General features: G+C 46.4%; 1 protein-coding gene across 4 annotated transcripts in view; it reads right to left on the bottom strand.

Annotated features, from left to right (window-relative positions):
- MOV10L1 (Mov10 like RISC complex RNA helicase 1) overlaps positions 1-14,270 on the bottom strand; it is a 64,347-nt gene extending 50,077 nt beyond the window's left edge. For 2 of the 4 annotated variants that reach the window (XM_002687999.7, XM_024992872.2), the window contains exons 1-4: positions 14,106-14,268; positions 12,289-12,473; positions 4,717-4,879; positions 94-206 (exon numbers count right to left, since the gene is read on the bottom strand). In XM_002687999.7, coding sequence (XP_002688045.3) covers positions 94-206; positions 4,717-4,879; positions 12,289-12,473; positions 14,106-14,202 — 558 coding nt within the window. In that variant the 5' untranslated portion in view covers positions 14,203-14,268. Of the gene's footprint in view, positions 1-93; positions 207-4,716; positions 4,880-12,288; positions 12,474-13,936; positions 14,067-14,105 lie in introns of those variants that run through there. The other 2 variants (XM_059887221.1, XM_059887222.1) reach the window with 2 other exon arrangements.
- Positions 14,271-14,462: the final 192 nt, after the last annotated feature.

The following is a 14,462-nucleotide window of genomic DNA, read 5'->3' as shown; positions in this document are numbered from 1 at the left end:
AAGTCAGGGTCTTCTCTGGCCAAGACGGACTGTCACTTAACCTGACCTCCCGGTGCACCCAGGACCCATGGACACTTGAGGCCCGGTACCTACCCGGTCCACACGCTTGTACCTCAGCGGCTTCACCGAGATGGCCTCGCTGCTCCATGTGCCTGGCCGGATCCAGTACTCAGCCTCCACCCAGTCTCCCTTGCAGGGCTCGAAACCTCCAAGGCAGGGAAACCAGGCAAGTTACTTGGTGACATTGAAACATTAAAGTGTACAAGAGACTCTGAAGTTACCTTTCAGAACATTGTTACTACATGTATATATAAAGTATATATTATGTATGTTAATTATATACAATTATGTACTGTATGTAATCATACGTAATACATAATTATATATAATTGTATGCTATATGATATACAGGTATATATATTATGTTATACTTATATAGCAATTATACATACATGCATATATAGCATCAAAGAAGGCAATGGCACCCCACTCCAGTACTCTTGCCTGGAAAATCCCATGGACGGAGGAGCCTGGTGGGCTGCAGTCCATGGGGTCGCTAAGAGTCAGACACGACTGAGTGATATCACTTTCACTTTCATGCACTGGAGAAGGAAATGGCAACCCACTCCAGCGTTCTTGCCTGGAGAATCCCAGGGACAGGGGAGCCTGGTGGGCTGCCATATATGGGGTCGCACAGAGTCGGACACGACCGAAGCGACTTAGCAGCAGCACCAGCAACATATATAGCATGCATGTACCCAAGCACTGTGGTTGACAACTGCGAGGTGAGCTCCAGGAGGCATGGGTGTTCGTGGCGCTCATCTGCCAGCTCCATCAGACACCAGGAGCACCCACCCCAATCCTCCTCATCAGGGGCGCGTGGGAGGCAACCAGGGAGGTGCATCCACACCCGAGGCCTGGGCAGCTGCGTCCGCCCCAGCCCAGGCAGGGGAGCCCTCCGTGTCCCCTCAGTGTGCCTGGGAAGCGGCGGGGCAGGCAGAGAGTGGGGAACTACAAGAGCAGGGACGTGAGGCAGCAGCTGAGCCGCTGCGGTACGTGGTGGAGCTATACCTGCTGATAATCTTTTGGTTCTTTTGTAATAAACATTTTTATTAAGCTGAGAAGACAACAGTGCCTAATGAAATACTGAGTTTGCTTCTCAAGAAAGCTGATGATAAGCACAAAGCAGCCCAAACATCTACGGACACTGCTTCTCACCAGGGGCCACCCAGCATGGCACGGGCAGCACAAACCCACAGGAGACACAGCTCCTGGGCACCAGCTTCCAGGTCGGTGAGTTTTTTAGGAAGATGATGCCCAGAACCACAAGTTAACACGCCACTGAGAAACCTGTACTTGTTGTTTTGTAAGCCATGCCTTCATTAATCAAATAATTGACATAATTCTGCTAATTTTTAATTCTGTATCTTCCAACACACACGAGAAGTGAAGCAATAACTACTACTGTGTTAGCTGTATAAAAGTTATTTTAAAGAGAAAAACAGTGAAGCAAATAAAAAACTAGTTCATTTTTTGCCCCATCAGAATCATGGAATCAAAGTAAAGATTTTGGAAGACCATTCTGTTGAAGGAGATATATATGACATTATTGTGAATGCTACTGTAATATAGTTTAAAAACCCAACACTGGAGAAAAGATTATTTGCTTTTACCATGATCACACACATAAGTGCAAGTTTTGATGGAACTGTAACAGAAACAAGCTCCCTGCGCGCTGAGAATCCCGTGGGGTAACAACGTATGGGAGCCACCACGTGCCCACAGGCCCAGGCCTTCCTTCCCCCATGCTGTGCTGGTCAGTGAGTGAAGGACAGGCTGCAGCCATGGAGACTGACAGAGCATGCAGGCAACGCAGCCTCAGAGCCTGTGGCAAAGCCAGTGTTAAAATGAACAGATCGTAGGGCCTGCTGGCCTGGTCCTCTTGCTGGCAGTCTGAATTTTACGAATGGTTGAACCTCTGAAGAAGTGCTTTGTAAATCAACCCTACAATGGTGCTCCTTCCACCTTTTACAGGTGAGAGCTCTAAATTTTGGTTACAGTTTGTTCAAAATCAGTTGGCAATTTTTAATTACTCAGTAAACGTGGAAGCAAACAATCTTCGGGTTTACAGAACTCCTAGGTGGTCCGGTGGTTAGGACTCAGTGCTCTCACTGGTGAGGCCCAAGTTCAACCCCTGGTTGTGGAACAAGATTTCACAAGCTGTGCAACATGGCAGGGTAGGGGTGGGGAGGGATGGGGGTTGAGCGGGAGATGGAACAAAAGAAAAAAAAAACCTTCAGTTTTAAAACTTTTGTGAACTGCAGTTATTGAGAATATAGCCTGTAAACATGACATGGTGACACCCGCTCCCACAGAAGCACAGAGAACCTGAAGCAGGGAGACCCTGTGTGATGGCTCAGCTCAGGGCTGAACACTGGACATGATGCCGACCGCCTGTGTAAGGAGCCTTTCAATCAAGCCCTCACTTTTAGTTGGATAAACTGATATTCAGCAATGAATAACTTAAAACCATCAAGGCCTACAACAAGTTTACAGGTTCCAAATTTGGTGTAAAATTAAAAATAAAATCACAGAGATGACTTATTTGATAGATTTTAGTTCATGAAAATATTTGAATACCTTTGTACTTACAGAGGTAAAAACTAATACTTGTGAAACATCTGGGCTAAAAAAGTTAAGCTATTTCAGTAGAAAAAAACCCAGACTTGTTAATAACTCACATTCAGCAGAATTTGCTTTGAGCTTACTAGTATTTCCTTAATTAAAAGGTGGCTCAGTGGTAAAGAATCCACCTGCAATGTAGGAGATGGGGTTCAATCCCTGATCTGGGAAGATCCCCAGCAGAAGGGAATGGCAACCCACTCCAGCATTCTAGCCTGGGAAATCGAATGGACAGAGGAGCCTAGTGGGCTACACTCCACGGGGGTCGCAAAGAGTTGAACATAACCTAGTGACTGAGAATACAAAAGCCTACGAGGAGAGCCCATCAAAGGTGCCTACACTTACAAGTTCATCGACCATAAAATGCAGCTTTGAGGAAGACTCCAGGCCACTGTATGAAAAAATGGAGCTAAGATAACACTGAAAAATGTACGTTTCTCAGAACAATACCAGTGACATGGCATTATGGCTGCTAAGAAGTGAAAAGATATTAATACACACGAAGAACATAATGGCTACACAATCAAGATTAAATTGTTTTACTTTTCTTTAATGTACCCAGGTATCATTTTCTTTTTTTAGAAGGACTTTTAGCATTGCAGATAGTTTTTGAGTAACAGTAAAGGCCCACCAATATAATAAAATAAACGTGCTAATCGAGATACACACACACACACACACACACATACACAGACATTTAAAAATGATTTAACCTAACCCATTTGCATGCCCCTCTCTTCTCCACTGTGTGCCGGCCTGGCCACTCGCTTGCCGGGCACGCTGGTGTGGTCACAGGAGAGGAGTGAAGCCGCGGGCAGGCCGCCACAGCAAGGGGATGCCGAGCCCACCTCACCCCCACACCCTGTCTGCTGACGCTCCCCCAAGGTTAACCCCAACCAGAAGGCAGAGGGCAAGGCTGGCTGGTCCACATAGGGCAGGCCTAGGGTCAGAGCAGGGGGAGACCTGAGGAAAGGGGTCCAGCCTTGAGGTGGGGCCGCAGGTCAGAGGTCTGGGCTAAGCCCCAGGAAGCAGGGACCGGGTGTTGGGTCGAGGCTTTCAGGGCAACACTCTGAGGACCTCAGGGATGCGGGTAGATGAAAACTGGTCCCTGGACTGGACACATCGGTCACTGAAGAGTCATCCAGACAGGGGGCAGGGCCCCTCGACTGCACAGCCCAGCAGGGTGTTGAGCTTAGCTCCCCCAACCCCACTTCTCCCCAGGCTCCTCTAAGTCCTGCCTGAGGATAAAGCAGGTACAGGACTGTCTCTCCTCAGGAGGGAGAGCAAGGGCCCACTCATCTGGGTCTCCTGCCCTGCTCCCTGCCCACCAGTGGAGACAGCAGGCATACAATAAATAGTTGTTCAAAAAATGATGCTGACAAATGATTTCTTTGGGCATAAAAACAGAATCTCAGATTAGCTAATGTGTGTGTGCTCAGTCCTTCAGTCGAGTAGACTCTGCCGACTCCATGAACTGTGGCCTGCCAGGCTCCTTTGTCCATGGGATTTTCCAGGCTAGGATATTAGAGCGGGTTGCCATTTTCTCCTCCAGGGGATCTTCCCAACCCAGGGATCAAACCCGGTCTCTCGTGTCTCCTATATTGGAAACTGGATTCTTTACCCTGTGCCTCTAGGAAGACCAACTAAAACCAGATGGAATTAAAAATGTGCTCTCGGAAAAGTACCAGGTTAAACCCAAGTCCTATTTTACACTGGACACACCTAAAAAAAACAAATCACAGTACCTCTGTGCATTTATGACATTGTTGTCTTAGATCAGGAGCAACAATTATGGAAAAGGAACAGCTACCCCGGAGTCGGCAACTGCAGGACAAACGACACAGAGCGAGGGGTAGTGTGTCGCCAGTGCCAGAGCCTGAGTTCACGGCCACGCCCCCACAAGCCTTCTCCCAGAGGGAGCCCAGACGTGGCCCTTTCAGTGATGCGAGCAGTCACCTCGACCCTATTCATGAACATTTTTGAAAAACCACAAAAACTAATTGTAAATGTGAGGCAGAGACCTGCCCAGCGCACCTTCACACACACTCTCCAGGGAGAAGTACGTGGTCTGGCTGATGTAGCCTGCGCGGTCCATCAGCGAGGTCACACACCCGATCAGCACCCGGGGGCTGGGGTCAGACAGCCCCCCACCGTGGCTCTTGCTGTCATCGTCCCATTTATCCGAGACGGCTTCCACCTGCAAGACAGACAAACCACCACTTAGGACATGCCGAGGACCACAAAGAAAGCCAAATACTGGCCAAGACCCTTATGAACACTGAGGCAAAAATCCCAATGAAACCCAGGCAAACCGCATGCAGCTTCATGGTAAGGGGCTGCACACATGATGGAGAGGGGTTCATCCCAGAACACAAACATGGCTCAACAAATGCACACCAGTCACTACCATCCGGCAATCTGGCAGAACAAATGAAAAATTATATACAATCATCTCAGTTGGTGCAGAAAAGGCATCTGATAAAACCCAACACCTTTTTTATGATAAAAAATACTCAATTAACTAGGAAGACACTGGAACTTCCTCAGTACTAGAAAGACCACATATGACCCAGTGATCCCCTGACACTCAGTGCTGAGACTGAAAGCTTTTCCCCAGGATAAGGAAAAGGCAAGGATGAGTGCTTTCACCACTTCTGTTCAACAGAATACTGGAAGTCTGAGCCAAAGCAATTAGCCAAGAAGAAATTTTAATATCCAGATTGGAAAGGAAGAAGTAAAACTATCTATTTGAAGTTGACATGAGAAGAGCTGATCATTGGAAAAGACCCTGGAGCTAGGAAAGATTGAAGGAGGAGGAGAAGGGGACGACAGACGACGAGATGGTCGGATAGCATCACCGACTCAGTGACATGAGTTTGAGCAGGCTCTGGGGGATGAAGGACAGGGAAGCCTGGCCTGCTGTAGTCCATGGGGTTGCAAAGAGTTGAACACAACTAATGGACTGAACGACAACAAATGATCTAATATGGGTTTTCCTGAAGACTTAGATGGTAAAGAATCTGCCTGCAATGCAGGAGACCTGGGTTGGATCCTTGGGTCGGGAATATCCTCTAGAGAAGGGAATGGGGCTACCCACTCCAGTATTCTTGCCTGAAGAATTCCATGGAAAAGGAGCCTGGTGGGCTACTGTCCACAGGGTTGCAAAGAGTCAGACATTACTGACCAAGATCTTACATCCAGAAAATGCTAAAGAATATACAAAACACCTGTTAGAGCCAATAAATTCAGCAAAGTTATAGGATACAAAAATCTGCTGTATTTCTACTTACCTGCAATAAATGACCCAAAAAAACGGAGAAAACAACTCCATTTATGATAGCATCAAAAAAGAATCAAATACTTAAGAACAAATTTAACCAAGAAGGCAAAAGACTTGTACACTGAAACTACAAATGTGACTGAAAGAAATGAGTGTTATTCACTCAGTCATGTTCGACTCTTTGCGACCCCATGGACGGGAGCCCGCCAGGCTCCTCCATCTATGGGATTTTCCAGGCAAGAATACTGGAGTAGGTTGCCATTTCCTTCTCCAGGGGATCTTCCTGACCAAGGGATCGAACTCAGGTCTCCCGCATTTGCAGGCAGACTCTTTACCAGCTGAGCCACCAGGGAAGCCCTCACCAGGAAAGAAGTTAGAGAAGACACAAACAAGTGGAAACACACCTCACGTCCACAGATTAACATGAAGACATCAATACTACCCAAAGTGATCGATGGAGTCAATGCAATCTCTGTCAAAATCCCAATGATGGTTTTGAAGAAACAGAAAAACCCATCCTAAAATTCATATGGAATCTCAAGGGGCCCTGAACAGCCAAAACAATCTTGAAAAGGATGGACAAAGTTGGAAGACTCACCTTTTTTGATTTCAAAACTTACTACCAAGCTATAATAATTAAAAGACTGTAGAGACATATCAAACACCAATGAAACAGAATAAAGAGCCCAGAAATAATCCCTCACATATGGTCAAATGTCTCTCAACAAAGGTGCCAGACCATTTAAAGGAGAAAAGGTTTTCCACGTGGTGCAATCTTCTCAAGAAATGGTGCTGGGAAAACTGGATCCCAGCATGTAAAAGATGAAGTCAAACTCTCATCCAACACCATATTCAGTAACTAACTAAAAAGTGGGTCAAAGATTTAAATTTAAGAGCTAAACCTATAAAACTCTTAGAAGCAAGCACAGGAGAAAAACTTCATGATCTTGGGATATTTTTAAAATGTGACATCAGGCACAGGCTATTAAAAATGATAAATTGGACTTCATCAAAATTTAAAAGTTTGGTGCATCAAAGGATATTATTGAGAGAAGTGAAGAGGCTTCCCCCGTGGTCCAGTAGTTAAGACTCTGCCTTGCAATGTGAAGACACCGGTATGATCCCTGGTCTGGGAAGATCCCGTATGCTGCTGAAGAGCAACTAAGCCCCTGCACTGCAACTACTGAAGGCCAGTGCCCTGGAGCCCATGCTCTGCAACAAGAGAAGCCACTACAATGAGAAGCCAGAACACTGTGACTAGAGAGTAGCTCCTGCTCACCAAAACTAGAGAAAAGCCTGCGCAGAGCAACAAAGACCCAATGCAGCCAAAACTAAATAAATTTAAAAAGAAAAAGTCCACAGAATGGGAGGAAATATGTGTAAATCACACATCTGATAAGGGATTAATATCACAATATATAAAGAACTTTTACAATTCAATAAGAAAATAACGATTAAAATATAAGCAAAGGAACTGAAAAGATATCTCTCTGAAGATACGTGTTACAAATGACCTATACACACGTGAGAAGACGTTCTGTGTAACTACGAGAAAACGTACATCAAAACCACAGTAAGACACATTCATCAGGGTTCAGTTCAGTTCAGTCACTCAGTCGTGTCCAACTCTTTGCGACCCCATGAACCACAGCACATCAGGCCTCCCTGTCCATCACCAACTCCCAGAGTCCACACAAACCCATGTCCATCGAGTCAGTGATGCCATCCAACCATCTCATCCTCTGTAGTTCTCTTCTCCTCCTGCCCCCAATTCCTCCCAGCATCAGGGTCTTTTCAAATGAGTCAGCTCTTTGCATCAGGTGGTCAAAGTACTGGAGTTTCAGCTTCAACATCAGTCCCTCCAATGAACACTCAGGACTGATCTCCTTTAGGATGGACTGGTTGGACCTCCTTTCAGTCCAAGGGACTCTCAAGAGTCTTCATCAACACCACAGTTTAAAAGCATCAATTCTTCGGCACTCAGCTTTCTTCACAGACCAATTCTCACATCCATACATGACCACTGGAAAAACCATAGCCTTGACTAGACAGACCTTTGTTGGCAAAGTAACGTCTCTGCTTTTTAATATGCTGTCTAGGTTGGTCACGTTTGCCTTCCAAGGAGCAAGCGTCTTTTAATTTCATGGCTGCAATCACCATCTGCAGTGACTTTGGAGCCCAGAAAAATAAAGTCAGCCACTGTGTCCACTGTTTCCCCATCTATTTGCCATGAAGTGATGGGACGACATGCCATGATCTTAGTTTTCTGAACGTTGAGCTTTAAGCCAACTTTTTCACTCTCCTCTTTCACTTTCATCAAGAGGCTCTTTAGTTCTTCTTCACTTTCTGCCATAAGGGTGGTGTCATCTGCATATCTGAGGTTATTGATATTTCTCCCGGCAATCTTGATTCCAGCTTGTGCTTCTTCCAGCCCAGCTTTTCTCATGATGTACTCTGCATAGAAGTTAAATAAGCAGGGTGACAGTATACAGCCTTGATGTACTCCTTTTCCTATTTGGAACCAGTCTGTTGTCCCATGTCCAGTTCTAACTGTTGCTTCCTGACCTGCATATAGGTTTCTCAAGAGGCAGGTCAGGTGGTCTGGTATTCCCATCTCTTTCAGAATTTTCCACAGTTTATTGTGATCCACACAGTCAAAGGCTTTGGCATAATCAATAAAGCAGAAATACATGTTTTTCTGGAACTCTCTTGCTTTTTCCATGATCCAGCGGATGTTGGCAATTTGATCTCTGGTTCCTTTGCCTTTTCTAAAACCAGCTTGAACATCTGGAAGTTCAGAGTTCACATGTTGCTGAAGCCTGACTTGGAGAATTTTAAGCATTACTTTACTAGTGTGTGAGATGAGTGCAATTGTGCGGTAGTTTGAGCATTGTTTGGCATTGCCTTTCTTTGGGATTGGAATGAAAAGTGACCTTTTCCAGTCCTGTGGCCACTGCTGAGTTTTCCAAATTTGCTGGCATATTGAGTGCAACACTTTCACAGCGTCATCTTTTAGGATTTGAAATAGCTCAACTGGAATTCCATTACCTCCACTAGCTTTGTTCGTAGTGATGCTTTCTAAGGCCCACTTGACTTCACATTCCAGGATGTCTGGCTCTAGGTGAGTGATCACACAATCATGATTATCTGGGTCATGAAGATCTTTTTTGTACAGTTGTTCTGTGTATTCTTGCCACCTCTTCTTACTATCTTCTGCTTCTTTTAGGTCCCTAACATTTCTGTCCTTTATCGAGCCCATCTTTGCATGAAATGTTCCCCTGTTATCTCTAATTTTCTTGAAGAGATTTCTAGTCTTTCCTATTCTATTGTTTTCCTCTATTTCTTTGCATTGATCACTAAGGAAGCCTTTCTTATCTCTCTTTGCTATTCTTTGGAACTCTGCATTCAAATGGATTTATCTTTCCTTTTCTCACTAGGGTGGTTACTATCAAAAAAAAAAAAAAGGAAAATAGTTCACGTTGGTGGAGACATGGAGAAATTGGAACTCTGTGCTGTTGGTAGGAATGGAAAATGGCACAGCCACTAAGGAAAATTTGGTGGGTTCTCCAGAAGTTAAATATAGGATTACCTTACACGCATGCTCAGTCTCTCAGTCATGTCCAACTCTTTGAAACCCCATACATTGTAGCTCCCCAGGTTCCTCTGTTCATGGAATTTTCCAGGCAAGAAGACTGGAGTGGGTTGCCATTTCCTACTCCAGGGGATCTTTCTGATCCAGGGACCGAACCCATATCTCCTCTCTCCTGCATTGGCAGACAGATTCTTTACTACTGAACCACCTGGGAAGCCTGGATTACCATATGACCATTCAATTCTACTGCAAGGTAGACTCCAGAGTTGAAAACAGGGACTTAAAAGGTACTTTCCACAGCAGTATTATCTACAACAGCCAAAAGGTAGAGACAACTCAGGTGTCCATCAACAGGTGAGTGGAGAAACAAAATACAGTCTATACATACAACAGAATGTTATTTAACCGTAAAAAGGAATGAAGATCTGATACTTGGTACGTGGATGTACTCTGAAAATATAATATTAAGTCCAATAAGGCAGATACAAAAGGACTAATACATGATTCCACTTACATGAAGCATCCCAGGATAGTCAAACTCATAGAGACAGAAAGTAGAACAGTAGGTTATTATTTAGTGGGTATAGAGTTTGTATTTGGAAAGATGAGAAGTTGTGAAAGTGATATGGGTGCACAACAACATGAATGTACTTAGTGCCACTGAATGGCATCAAGAAATTTTAAATGCTTAACAGTTTCATGTTATACACATTTTACCATGATAAAAAAAAACCTAAATGAAAAATGAGCAAATAAATCCAGAGGCTAGTAGAAATGAGCCAATTCCACAACTTTCACAGTGGAAGTCAGTTAATCCTACCTGCTGCTGCTAAGTCACTTCAGTCGTGTCTGACTCTGTGCGACCCCATAGACGGCAGCCCATCAGGCTCCCCGTCCCTGGGATTCTCCAGGCAAGATCACTGGAGTGGGTTGCCATTTCCTTCTCCAATGCATGAAAGTGAAAAGTGAAACGGAAGTCGCTTAGTCGTGTCCGACTCTTAGCGACCCCATGGACTGCAGCCTACCAGGCTCTTCTGTCCATGGGATTTTCCAGGCAAGAGTACTGGAGTGGGGTGCCTAGTGTTGGTAAATCAAGTGATACAGGCATCTTCCAGAAGAGCTAAGAACAAACACGGAAGCACTCTGTCTGAAGAGTCAGAGTTCTGGTGGAGCATGAGGAAAGGGGCTGTTCCCCAGGGGCAGCATGTTCCAGACCAGAGCAACTCCACAGGCCCTTCTGCTCCAATAAACATGGTTTATGTTGGAAGCATCCAATTTGGTGCCACCAGTCATGTTCAGTACTTAAAATGTAGTTCATGAAACTGAGGAGTTAATTCTAAATTTTACTTAATTTTAATAAATCTAAATAGAGACATATGGTTGGTAGATGGTATGTCATGACCACTTAAAAAAGTAGTTGAACTCAGTAAGTTTAACAGATACCAAATTATATACCAAATCTCAACATTTCCTATAAAGGAAGAAAAAGATTGAAAATACAAAATAAAATCATATTGAAAATGAAAAAAAATCAATACAATTCTCAAAAATAAACTTAAGAAGGAATCTGCAGAACATAAATGAACAAAAAGAACACAAAGGTAGGCTTAAATAAGTGGACATAATTTGTAGCTGGTGAAAACTCGCTCTGATCCACGTCACTTGACCTAAATGGATCCATGTACTCTGCGCTGGTCCAGGTGAGCCTGAGCCAAGGAGGAGAAACAGCAGGATGACTCTAATGTTCATCCAGAATAAGAGGAGAGCCAGAGAAGCCCATCCACAGACAGGAAGAGGGAAACCAGCCTGCCACCCAAGGATGTGACTGTGCCACGGGGGCCAAGTGAAGGCATCAGGACCGACAGGGTCCAGACAGGGTCCCAGGTAGATGGGATTCTGGGACCTTCCAACTCAGTAGGAAAGACTGGACCACTCAGCAGATGACTGGCGAGCTACCAGGAAAGAAATGTCTGGTTCCTTCTTTCAGTCCACACAGCCAATAAGTTCCAGGGAAATTAGACATTTAAATGTAAATAAACAATTTTTCAGAAGAAAACCTGAGGGCATGTCTATACTGAGAAGTGTGAAAAGCCTCTCTAAGGATTCATGTAAAGCCTTGGAGCCACAAGGAACAGACAGACCCATTAACTATGTGGAATGAAACTTAATCCCGTAATGTAGAGTTTAATTTTAAATAGCTGAACCCAACAAACAAAATGTATAAAGGACACTAAAATAACTCACAGGAAAAAAAATGTGAATATTTAGTCTATTTTAAGGCTTAAATGCAAATTAAAACAATACAATCACTTATCAAAGTGACTGGAGAAGATTTCCAAGATGCCTAAGTCCACACCCTTGCCAACATGGGTAACAAGTCTCTCACCCTGCTCCTGAGTATAATTAGCACAAAGTTCTTGAAGGATAATTTGACGATAACCATTAAAATGTTAAACACGCATACCCTCTAACTAACATCAGGAAATCAGAGAGTAATAATACTATTTTTTTATAAGAAAAAATTGCTGCATAGTAGAGTTCATTAATTATCTTTGCTAACTGGATAACAAAGGGTCATTTGTAACAATAGTTTTTTAAATGGCTAGAAGAATAGATAATGAAGTGGTAACACTGATTTCCTCCATGGCATAAAACTATAGGTTGTCTCTGAGAGGAGGATGGTGATGTGAAGCTCAAGGTGGAGAGAATTCTTCCTCAAGAACTCAGGCCTTACCCGGATTGCTTTCAGTCCATTTGACACCTTATTTTCTTCCACAACCGCAATAACTTCCTGTCCGACATTTAGAAGCACTTTGCTAGTCACAACCTCGTTGGAGAAGTAGATCAAATCATCAATCATGCCATAATCACTGCAGTACCTTGTCACGACACCCTGGACAGTTTTCAACCTGGTGTCACCTGAGACAGGTAAACAGAGAGGTTACGTTGACCACAAAGCAAGTGCACACTACAGTTGAGTCTCCCAGGGAACAGTGGAGCTCAGAGCATCCTTGTGGCTAGGAGCCCTGTGGGCTGAGAACCTCCCTGGAGAGCAGAGTGCTCAGAAAGTAGGGTTTTGGAGGCAGACTTCCCCGGTTACTCCAAGGGGCACAGATGGTAGGCACCATGGGGAGAGCTCTGACTCCAGAGCCAGGTTGCCTGGGTCGGATGCCCAGCTCTTGCCCTGCCACCTGCAGAACGCTGGGCTAGGTCTGTGCCTGTCCTCATCTGTAAAATGGAGACAGTTACAGTCCAAGAGAGCTGTGTGAAGGTTATTACATGACAGAATGTGCGAGGCACAGACCTCTGAGTGGCTGGTACAGGCTAGGGGCTGCTTTAGAGCAACAGTGGGGGAGTCACTACTGTGCACTCTTACCACCACTATTGTCTTTCTCATCACCAATACTACCAGCAGCAGGGCTAGGAGATTCTGTATTATTTCATCATACCAGGAATGGCTTCCTAGATGGCCCAGTGGTAAAAGAAACTACCAGCAATGCAGGAGACCCAGGTTCAATTCCTTCTCAGGAACATCCCCTGGAGGAGAAAATGGCAAGCCACTCTAGTATTCTTGCCTGGAGAATCCCATGGACAGAGGAGCTATAGTCCACTGGGTCGCAAAGAGAGGGACACAACTGAGCACTCAATCCTAGGCAGGCACTACTGGAAGATTCCGGGCCTGGGGGGCAAGTCTGGGGCAGAGCAGGCCTTCGCTCATCCACTCAGAGACCTGGGCCTAGAACTCCTGCTCCTTCTCAGACACATAAGACACCTGAGTGCCCCCCCCCCCCCCCCGGCCCAGCTGGAAGCCCACTGAGGCTGAGCTGTAATCCTACTGCTGCTGAGGGGCTGCATTGACAGACAAGGCCTGGGTGGGTGAAGCGACCTGCTCCAGGCCGCAGTTTGCTGAAGAGGCAGAACGCCAGCTGCAGACGACTGACGTTCTGGCTTCTCCGGCGGAGAATTTACTGTTACAGAGGTTACAGAAAGCAACTAGAGACTCACTACCCAGGGCTGAAGTCTGGGACAGAAGGAAGGGTTGGGAGAAAATGCCAAGAACCTTCGGGAGTGTGTAATTCCGGGTTCCAGAATCAGAAGTACTGCCTGGACTTCAGGAAATGGGTTCGAAAACAATTTGGAGAAGAGCAAGACCCCATGGGAGTAAAAGGGCAGTTTAGGAGAGCCGGGGTCACCCTTTCCAGAGCCGTCAAAGCACACAACTGCTGGGGCACTGACAGAGAAAGAGCGGGACCCTGTCCAGAGCGACTGGTGTCAGGGCGCTCGCAGCGGAAAAAAGCAAGCGGAAAGGAGACACAGATCCTACGCTGGGGAGATGGCCACGAAAGACAAGCCTCAGCTTCGAGGGAGAAGACAATACAAACCTGGGACCCGGCTCGGGCCACTCCCCACCCCCACCCTCAGTGCAGGCACGGGAACCAGGCCTCGCGAGCTCCGGGGCTACTGCTAGGTTACCGGCCGCCCCGCCCGGGCAGCGCCCAGTGAGGCCAGGCCGCCTCAGGGGCCGCGCGGCCCGCCCTCCCCGCGAGGCACCTTCCACGAGCTCCGGCCCCAGAGGCCCGGCCTCCTCCTCTGGGCAGTCCGCCTTCCTCCAAAAGAAGGAAACCACCTTGGCCGCGAGGCGCAGCATGGCCAGGCCGCCCCGCCTCAGCGCCGCAGCCTGACGTGCCCCGCACGCGGCACGCCGCTCCTGCCGCCAATGCGCTGCCGCGCTCGCGCAAGCGCGCCCTGGAGCTTGGCCAATAGGGTTGCGGCGTCTGTGGAGCTCGGCCAATGGGGGTGCCGCACGCGGAGACTGCTGGCTGCGAGTGGTGGGCGGTTGCGACCGTTAGTGCGCCCTGTGGGAGTGACGTCATGCCTGTGCTGGTGGGTGGGACCAGCAGCAGGTTG

Source organism: Bos taurus, chromosome 5, assembly GCF_002263795.3.
Source record: "Bos taurus isolate L1 Dominette 01449 registration number 42190680 breed Hereford chromosome 5, ARS-UCD2.0, whole genome shotgun sequence".
NCBI classification, from domain to species: Eukaryota; Metazoa; Chordata; class Mammalia; order Artiodactyla; family Bovidae; genus Bos; species Bos taurus.
Note: the sequence above shows the minus strand (reverse complement) of the source record. Positions and strands in the feature narration are given on the sequence as shown.